This window comes from Montipora foliosa, chromosome 4 (genome assembly GCF_036669935.1).
Source record: "Montipora foliosa isolate CH-2021 chromosome 4, ASM3666993v2, whole genome shotgun sequence".
Classification (NCBI taxonomy): domain Eukaryota; kingdom Metazoa; phylum Cnidaria; class Anthozoa; order Scleractinia; family Acroporidae; genus Montipora; species Montipora foliosa.
In genome coordinates, this window is record NC_090872.1 from 4618115 (window position 1) to 4628114 (window position 10000).

A 10000-nucleotide genomic window follows, 5' to 3' on the forward strand; every position below is an offset into this window, starting at 1 on the left:
ATAATATAATTCTTTTGTTAGTGCTACGAAGAATTTATTATGATCTGATAACCAAACTGCAAAGCTCTCTTCCTAGTATTCAATTGAATATTTTTCACTTAATCACTAATTGATCGTAAGGGGAAAGTCACTTAAATTCCCTACCTTCTGACCTAAATAATAATCCTCCGGATGTTAAATGTTGCGTCCTTAGTATTGGAACATGCTATTTGTGCGTGTGTCATTAGCTCCAACATTTATTGTTGAAGTTATCATCCTGGATTTAAACCCGATTTATAATCATTACTACTGCCGTTTGTTTATCTCACACTCAGACTTTGTTCCCTGTTTAATATTTCTAGCAAAATTACAACTCTTTCGTTTAAGTTTGTAGGCATATTTTATCAATAACTTCAAATTTAATTAAGACTGTCAACTTCAAATGTTGTTGTTGCCTGTCAATAACTTAAAGTAAACATAATTTTATGAATTTTTATGAAAGTAAGTATAATGTGAATGAGATGTTTCCTGTGTAAATAATTTTTGAATATATACCATTTTTCCTCAAAATATATACATGTACATCATAAGGATAAGATTTATCCATGTTTTTTGACATGTTCTACTCTGTTGTACAGATAATTATAATTCCAAAGTTCATGAGAACATGAAGGTAGCAAATGTTAGTGTATTGAATAATAACATTACAACTGTCCTTTTATGGTAAAATGTCTAATCATAGACTAATTATTTATATCAGGCTTCTCTTTGCGGACTGGGTTCCCTCAGAGTAACCACAGGACACTCGTATTTTTACAGAAAGTTGGATGAATTTGGGAAAGAATATGCTGCGTCTGTTAAGAAGAAGGTAAAAGATGAGACAGCACGACTTCAGAAACATCACCAAGCACCGACTGAGGCACCATCTGACACCAGTTTCCCTCCTCTAATGACTGAAGGCCACTCTCAACAGTCTACGGTAATTACTGCTGACAAAGGAAGAAAGTTGGTGTTCGATAACTTCGACTTCAGGCAGCAAGTTCACAGTATGACTGAACAGCATCAAAATATAGATGTCCACTGGGTTACACACTTGTCAGTGGAAAATCGTGTCTCAAGAAACCACTTGTCGAGTGCGAAGCCTGCTGCAGATGCTGTTATGCAGATGGAGAATGGTGTGTGGTTACCAACTCGCCGTGAGCACCACCTGCAAAGGGAAAACTACATAACTCTTACTGAAAGAGCAATTGTGGAAATACCCTGTTTGGCATTTCTCAAGCCTGTGGTCTGTAAGCACATACCACACCAGTACAGTAAGGAAATGGTTGAGAAATCAGAAATGGTATTACATAGTTATTTAAAAATGACTTACAGGCTTACTAAAATTAATTCAGGCCCACCAAAAGCCAAAGTCACAGAACAATCAGAAAACGTAGCTTTGAAGTCTTGTTGTTTTCATGTTCCTGTTACAGTAAAAGTTAGAGTTTGAAATTTTGTAGTAGTACGATATAATTAAGTATAAATATCCCCCCCCCCCCCAGTTTTTTGCCCCTAACCCTTCCAAAAACCACTTAACCCATAAAATAACCAGGATTATATGTGTTTTCTCTTTGCAGTCTTTTCTTGGAATGTTGTATCACAACGAAAATGACTCAGATGGTATTCAGCAAGTACTGACAGCACTGCATCAATATGTATCCTACTATGGTGATGGAGATAACAGAGTTTATTCCTCTCAAGGTTTAGTGGCTGATCAGCTGTCAGTGGAACGTGGTGTGAATGCATTCTTTGAGCTTGCAAATGGCGTTACTCCAGAGGAACGTCTAGAAGGTATGAAAATATCTAATGTTTCCTTCAAGCCAGATTTTATGAGTCATATACATTACGTGTAGCTTTGCCAATGGGTTCATACTCAGTAAAGTATATTCAGTGAGCAACACCAATGCCAGATATCTTGTGAGATAAATATCAGGAAATTAGTTGCACACTTAAACTTTACAAGTACTATGGTCTGATTTCACACAGTTAAATGATAATTTTTTATTTGAGATAAAAAAAGGTCAGTCAATAAGGTTTGACATCTGTCACTGTGAAAGGAAATGCATCAGTTAATGGGTGATAGAAACTAAATATATTGTAAATATCTTTATTGAAGTAACAAAACTAATGATAATAACAATTATAATAAATATATTGCACATTCATTCACTGGCATAGTCTTCTAATCATGTAAAAAAATTAGTTTAATGTTTGTATGTATCTGTTTTTAGGTTGCTTTCCATAATTTCTACAACACCAAATCAGCAGGAGACAAGTGCACTCTCTACAGCGACAGAAATTTAATAAACAGAAGGAATATAAGCAGTGATGTTGATGCGGCAGTTAATCCCTGTAGAAAATTTTTCGACCTCGAAGTTAAAGCAAGGCTTATAGCTGCTGCATTAAATGAGCTTGGGATGAGTGATATTTCAGATAGCCCTAAGGGTGAATTTTCCCAAGCAAACCTTCCTGAAGCGAGTAACATGGAGAAAAAGGACTATGTGCGTAAAATTGCCACACACATTGTACATGGCTACGTCATTCGAACGGAAAATGTTGAAAACATTTTCAATAACCTATTAGCAGCAGAAGCTGCTGAGCAAGAAGAGGTCAGGCAACAAACAGACAATGGCAGATATATTTGTTTTTTCCCCGGTTGTGGCAAAACCTTTCCATCAAGGGGAAAACGAATGCGTGATCATGAAGCCACCCTTAACCAACAGGTGCCACCACAAGATTCACAAGGGTTACTCTTCCCAAGTGACTCAGCGCCTTCAGAGAAAGTCCCTGAGAAGGATGACATGTTCAGTTATCAGTGTTCTTTCCTAGAGTATGGCATGCTAATTTTGAACTTTTTTGATGCCATCAAAGAGGGTGATGGTAAACATACTTTCAGATGCTGGAAGTTTCAGCTGCCTTACCTTAGAAATGACCCACGAAGTACAAAGTATGCCCTTGAAGCCCTGGGGATGATTTTTCAAGTTTATGCACTGCTTTCACCAAAACATGCTCATGAACTTGTTTGGAACAGAACTGTGTTGCTTAAGTCAGGTTTAGGACATAACATTCCCCTTGATTTACTCCTTGAAATTTTCAGTCGACTACTGAAAGAAGTCATTAGAAAGTTGGGTCCTAATGCAACAAATCACAGGGCTATAGATCGCTACTGTCATGCAATTGATTTCACCAAAGCATTACTTGACAACTTTGATCAAGAGTGTTGTGTCATCCGCCGTTCGGGACACCACTATGAACTCTCTGTGGTGTCTGACGTATGCAAGATTGTCACAGAGCTCATCACTCAGAGGGCCTTCTGTTGGACACCAGGGCGTACCTATGAACACTTTCATGGTATTAATTCCACCCTCCTGTCAGACTTTGATCTTCAAGACATGTTCATGAGAAAAACATTGTCAGAGAGAGAAGAGCACGTTAGAATGACATTTTAGGACAGAAAGGTCAATCCAGTATTTAAATTCATACGTGACCTTCAAGAGTGAAATTACAGATGAAATTTGGACACATTTGGTCAAAAAAGTACTGAAACCTGTCAGACAGTAATAGTTTTGAAAAATTTCACACCAGCAGTTGTAGTAAATTACACATAAATGAAATCCCTCATCGAAACTTCAGTTCAATTCCCAAGTTCCATGTGACTGTTTCCTGTTTATTTTTCTTAACTTTTCGTGCCCCCGTCACTTACAATGTAAATGAGAGATGATAATTTATTACATTTACAAATGTAATTGTACAGGAAAAGCTTCTAAAACCAATCAGGTGAAGGTGAAAATTTCATTGACAGATGTAAGCAAGGATTTAACCATTCCAAAGATAGCCTTAGTTAATGAGCCAATTTGCCATTCATCCTCAGAGACTCAGAGGCAACACTACATGTAGAATGATATATTATCATTACAAAGTCATCATGAAGAATTGGATAGGCCACTTGCACTAAGAGGTCACGTGACCAATGCTTCCCTTAAACAGTGAGTTGTAATCTTGCTGTTGCCAAAAATTGACAGAACACATAAAAAGTATCTTACACGCGAAATTTGAGAGGAAACGCACTTAAGGTATTTTTCAACAAAGTAGCATGATTTGTCTTGGCGCCATGTTGGAGGGCATACTCTTGCCCTCCAACATGGCGGCCAAAACTACGTTTTGCTTATATCTTGTTAAATGTTTGATAGTTGAGTTCAGATGTGCCATAAACGTTACCACATCATCTTTTCAACATTTTCCTTGAAGTTCAAGTGCAAAATTTGTGTCAGAAAGCGGTAATTCATAATTTTAAAAATTCAAGTTTTGGTCACGTGACCAGCTACGGACTTTCTCATTTTAAGCAAATGGTGCGGGTTTGAAAAAACAAATCAATATTATTTTGTTTAAGAGATGACCCACTAAAGTGTTTCGAAGGCAAAATCATGTAACTTTCATTTTCATAAAGACGATGTCACATGACCTCTTAGTGCAAGTGGCCTATTGTACTTGTGTACTTACTCAGGGCAGTCACTAACATTTGAAGCAGACATGACCCCCTTCCTTTTAAAAAGTTTTTTTTTGAAAAAAATTTGCAATTAGGTGCCCCTTGGTCGCTAATGATGTTTACAATTATTGTTTAAAAAGATTGCCAATCACACTGCTCATGTTTACTTCCTCATTACCTGACTGATCAATGTCTTCCATATGAACATCTACATTAAGCAAGTCACTTTCACTTAACAGCTGACACAGTTCAGAATCATCTCTGATGTTTGCCCATTCTTGAGCAAATTCCTCCATGTCCTCGTCTTCACTCTCTGGTGCCTCCAATTCGCCGCTGTGGACATCACCAAAGACCTGGTGAATCACACTTAAAATTGCTCGGCTGTGTTCTCTTCTCCAAACTTCAACAAAAGTTTCTACATGCTGTAGTGTCTCAATTTTGTCACAATTATCCAGAACTTGCTTGATTTGCAGTGGGGTGAATTCATGCATCATGTTTACAGACGCCACAGCCCCTGAAGAATTTTGAAGAAGCAGGTTTTTCATGTAGTTGAACAGTTCAGTCTTGAGGTGTACCTTGTCATCTTCTTCAACTGAACGAACAGATTCAAAAGAAAGGTTTTCATCTTCGGTAGAATCCAGAACTAGTATGGCAGGTTCCTTGCAAATTTCTTGTTGACATCCACATGCTTTAGCACATATGTCACAGCACTTGTGACCTGACACAGAGGAAGTAAATTTCCCTGGAAAATGACTGTATAGGTAAGTACGCCTACAGTCAGTATTATTGGCAACAAAATCCTTGATGTCATGCATGCAATGTGCACCAAGTAGCCCATTGTGCAGTAAAAGGCATGAACTTGGCTGTCCATCTCTACCACCCCTTCCACATTCTTGGACATAACATTCAAGGTTTTTAGCAGGGCCAAAATGTATGACACGGTGAACTTCTTTGCAGTCAACCCCCATTCCAAATGCAACAGTACAGGCTAGTATTCGAATGTGGCCACAAAGAATGTGCTTTTTCACAGCCTCGGGTGTTCCAGCATGAAACATTTCCAACATTCTCGTCTTACTGTCAACGTGTTTATTAACATATAAATCATCTCCGAGGCTTTCTTTAAATGCTGAGTACACCAAAGCGCACTGCTTGCGTGTTTGGCAGAAAATCATTGTTCTTTCACAGGACACGTTTTTGCTTCTAAGCTCATCTATTAAAGTACTAAATATTGAAGAAACAGGCAAGTTTTTATCCAAATAACGCACACTGAATTGCACATTGGGCCTTTCTGGACTGTGTTCCATGATGAAGGACGAGGACTGGTTTAAATCCAAGGCCCTGAAAATGTCTCTTTTAGTTGACAGTGAAGCGGTGGCCGTCAGAATGATAGAGGGAACATTACTTGCAGTTAGTGACTTGAGTTCCCCCAAGTTTCCATACCAAATTCGGAAAGGGGCAGCTGTGCGCTTTGAGGAAGATCCAGGAAGACCCCACTGGCTTATACAATGGGCTTCATCGACAGTTATCGCCACCAGAAACTTCCGATAGTGTTCAGTTGAAAGAAGCTTGCGCCAGCGTTCCACGCTCAACATTTCCTCCGGTGATGCAAACAAGTAAGCGAACGCTCCTTTTTCTACTTCCTTCAGTCGTTCTTCTGATAGCTCATCGTAAAGAGCAATTGCTAATAATCCTAAAGACCGCAAATCTTAGAGGTGAAATAATAATTATTTTGCTGCTTCCATGTGGTCGCGAGAACAGCTCATCGGCGACGATCGGGGCTGCATAGAAGATAAAAGACTTCCCGTACCCGGTTGGAAGACTTGCGTCTTTAAAAAGTGCTTCTAAATATTTTTCTTGCTTGCTGTAAAGCGAAGGAATTTTAAAAATGTCACAAACTCTCTGTAAAGCACGACAGAACTCTCTCGCATCGACCGCCATATCGCAAATCTACCTCTACAGACATGTGAGCCTCGGAAGTTTTGGTCAGCGTGAATCACTTTCAATAATTTATGCAAAACAAGGGGCTCTAAGTAGCCTATACTCATGCGCTGCCAGGTTATTTGTACTTTTGTTGACAGTTTAATAATAATAATAATAATAATAATAATAATAATAATAATAATAATAATAATAATGATAACTTTATTGTACACCACAAAAAAAGGTATATAGGTGTTACAAGAATCTATTCGAGAGAAGTTGCTCTTTATCGTGTGAGTTCATTGACCTATACTTTTCATCTTTATTTGAAAGAGTCTGATTCTGCCTACACTAAACCCGAGACATTCAATGTGAATAGTTTATTAAGGATGAGCCAGTCAGTCATCTAGAGCACAATGCATATACATATCGTTATACAGTCTTTACAAAGATAGACGTAGACATAATGGGCATGAAAAGCGAAAAAGGTGTGCCTCGCCAGATACGAAAAACCACTAAAAACCACCCTTTAGATGTGGCCAAAAAATCTGTGGAAACATATTCCCCATCTAATGCTGTGGCACCGGACCTCGGGGAAGAGGTAAACAGAGTAAACCATAAAATATATGATATAAAATTAAAGCAAGTGAACCTAAGACTGGCTGACGTAGAATGATTAATATTTCCCACCAAAACCTTTAAATAGTCCCCAGAATCCCTAAACAATACCCGAGCCTCTACTTCGTGCCGTGAGAATAGCAATTTCCGACTGAACATCAGAAATTCCATTTTTTTTCGATGGGTCCATAGACCTGTACTTTTCAAAACAATTTGAAGGTTGTTCTTATTTTTTCTCTGGGTCTATTGGGCTGAAAATTTCTCTCCTCTTTCTTTCAGTTTGCTGCAATTTCTGAAGTAGATTTATGCTTTCTTATCATTTGTTTTCTTTCTATATTTGATAATTCACATAAACATCTAAGAAATGCAAACCTCAGTTTGTTTCAAAACAATTAAATTTACTTTGAATAATAGAACAAAAGAGATCAACAACCTAATCTACATTTGAAAATACTTTTGTTACATGGTTCAGAACCATTGTATACAAAAACGTGGTAACTCATCTTTTGCTTTGCATACCACTGGAAAACACAACTAATGCAGTAGCTAGAAATTCACATCAAAAAGCCTGTGCTGCTTTCCTTATTATCCAAAATGGCAGTTTTAAGCTGTTGTTTACTGGGAACCACATTACAAGATAAATTTCCCTGACATCTTGCTCTATGAATAACTTTTACATTGCCAGCGGCCTACATCTAATTTCTTTAGAAAATCAGAAATAAAAACATATTTTGCTGGAGTAACATTTCTGATAAATTGCTCTTCCATTCTCAATGATACTATCAACTGTTTGAGAGGTGCAATAGTTACAAGACTTCTGAGGTGGAAAAACAAATAGAATAAAATGACACAGCAGAACATTCTTTGCAAGAACAAAGATAAACATCATTTAAGTGCTCCTAGGGTCTAAAATTTTGGTTTCGAACATATAATGAATGAACAATGCTTCCACTGTTGCTTTACATGTTAATAATGTTAACACATTTTATTCTCATAAGTAACAGATGTTTAAAAATACCGTAGTTGTAGTCAGGCATGATAAAAAGAATTAAAAAACTTGTTGTCACTGACAAAAAAACTTATGTACCAGATGTTTGTGCACATATATTCTGAAAATGTTGTACATGTACCAAATTCATAAATGAATCTATTTCAATTGAAGTACTTGTTGCAAATGGGTCCCATACCTAATAAATCTCTGCCATCATGAGAGTAAAAAATTTTACACCTCCCATTAGGCAGACAGTATATTGCTACTGTGTAAGGTTCAAGTGTTAAAATATATGCATGACAATTATCCATGAGCAAAGAATCAAAGGCAGCTAACATTGATATAATATAAGGAAAGTCTGAAATTATAGGATGTGCACTATTTAGCAAACCACTATAACTATCACTGTATGTCAACTGATAATTAATGTAGCTTAAGTTATAACCATAACAGGCAAATCTGTCAAAAATAGGAGTCCCTGTTTGCATGATTGTGACAAAGCTGAATACATATTATTCCCAATGTTTATAATTTGAACCAAGCCAGCTGAAGAGGTTATTGGATTCCTGAAATTTTAAACAAGTGCGGACATAGACACTGCCACACGTTGTGTGCCTGCATTTGCTGTACCAAATACTTCACCATTACCTTGACTGTATGGTGCGGCAATAGTTTTAGTTGGATCAACAATTCCTGGACCTGGGTTGTTTGTACGTCATTTGCGAGTCGAATTAACTCAGGAATGTAAAAGCGATACAAATAGATCTTTGTAAAGCCACAGATGATAATTTGTTACATTTCATAAATGTGAACCAAACTTTTCAATACTGGCAAATAAATGGCCTCTAAATAAAACAAAAGTAAGACAGAAAACCAGAATTTCCCCTTGAAGCATCCTCTAAATTCCATTGCCACCAAATAAACAGAATGCATATCAACGACTAGTCTGTATCTTTGAGAGAATTCCCCATTTTGACTTCGTCGCATGCCCATACTGACAGTAACAGTAGTTCTAAGAACAGTTCAGATTGCTAAAAGTCGGATCAGTTTTTTTCAGGTATTCTCAGTTTCGCTCAAAGCTGCTCTAAGGTTCTCAAAGATCACTAGGAGCTGAGATGACCGGCATGTTGATGGAGATCAGTTTACCTTTATGTCGATCCCCGCTCTCGTGCAAAGTGTTTATTTGTAAAACAAATTAGAAAAAATATATATAATTTTGTCTTTAATGTCAACAACTTACCTTTGGCTCCACAATCGAAAAAGATTTATTTTAACAGCTCGATCCGTACGACCACGACTACAATCACAAAGTTTGAACAATCAAGATGCGATGATTCGGGCGCGACCATGCACATCCAAGAGAAAATGACACATCTTTAAGGGCTAGACTTTCAAAAGTCTTTCGTCTCGTGTAGATTCGCGTCCGAAAAATCACGCTTCGCTCGCCAAAACATTTTCTCCTGGGATTCTCGTGAGGTGGAATTGTGGCAAGTCTACTTTAAGGGCTTGAAACATGAGAGGGATGGTTGATTTCTTCAAACACGCACTGTTTATAAGTTTGTCACGCAAAATGGACTGATATTCCAAGCATACATACATTTTAAGACTCTAATACTTCTTCTATTAATTTTTCTGACTGAACAATACATTTTTCAGCAGCTATTAATTGTTTTGAATAATCCCCCTACCCCCCGCCCCACGTAAAGTTACAGTCATGTAAACGTATGCAAGCATAAATTTGCATGCACTAATGTCACACGGAAAACAAGAAACGGAGGGCATTTTATACCTCATGCGCTTACTGCGCATGAGTAATTATTCGTGAACACGATTATCAACGATAAATCACAGACCGTTCCTCTCCGATTTTTTTTTTGAGGGGAGGGGCGGTCTGTACACAGGCTAAGGAAAATACTGCCTTCTCCCGGAACCAATCACATTGCAGGATTCTCAGGATACCGCCCGCT

General features: G+C 37.7%; 3 protein-coding genes across 3 annotated transcripts in view; 1 reads left to right on the top strand and 2 right to left on the bottom strand.

Moving 5' to 3' along the window:
- The window catches only part of LOC138000954 (vascular endothelial growth factor receptor 1-like), a 99722-nt gene that overhangs the window by 77909 nt on the left and 11813 nt on the right, over nucleotides 1-10000 (bottom strand). The window lies entirely within an intron of this gene.
- LOC138000956 (uncharacterized) lies at nucleotides 16-3467 on the top strand. The gene is made up of 3 exons (XM_068847624.1): nucleotides 16-1321; nucleotides 1596-1826; nucleotides 2250-3467. Exons 1-3 carry the CDS (start codon nucleotides 929-931, stop codon nucleotides 3465-3467), a joined length of 1842 nt encoding a protein of 613 aa, XP_068703725.1. The 5' UTR covers nucleotides 16-928.
- LOC138000957 (uncharacterized) lies at nucleotides 4630-6467 on the bottom strand. The gene is made up of 2 exons (XM_068847625.1): nucleotides 6401-6467; nucleotides 4630-6194 (listed from the first exon to the last, which is right to left on the bottom strand). Exons 1-2 carry the CDS (start codon nucleotides 6465-6467, stop codon nucleotides 4630-4632), a joined length of 1632 nt encoding a protein of 543 aa, XP_068703726.1.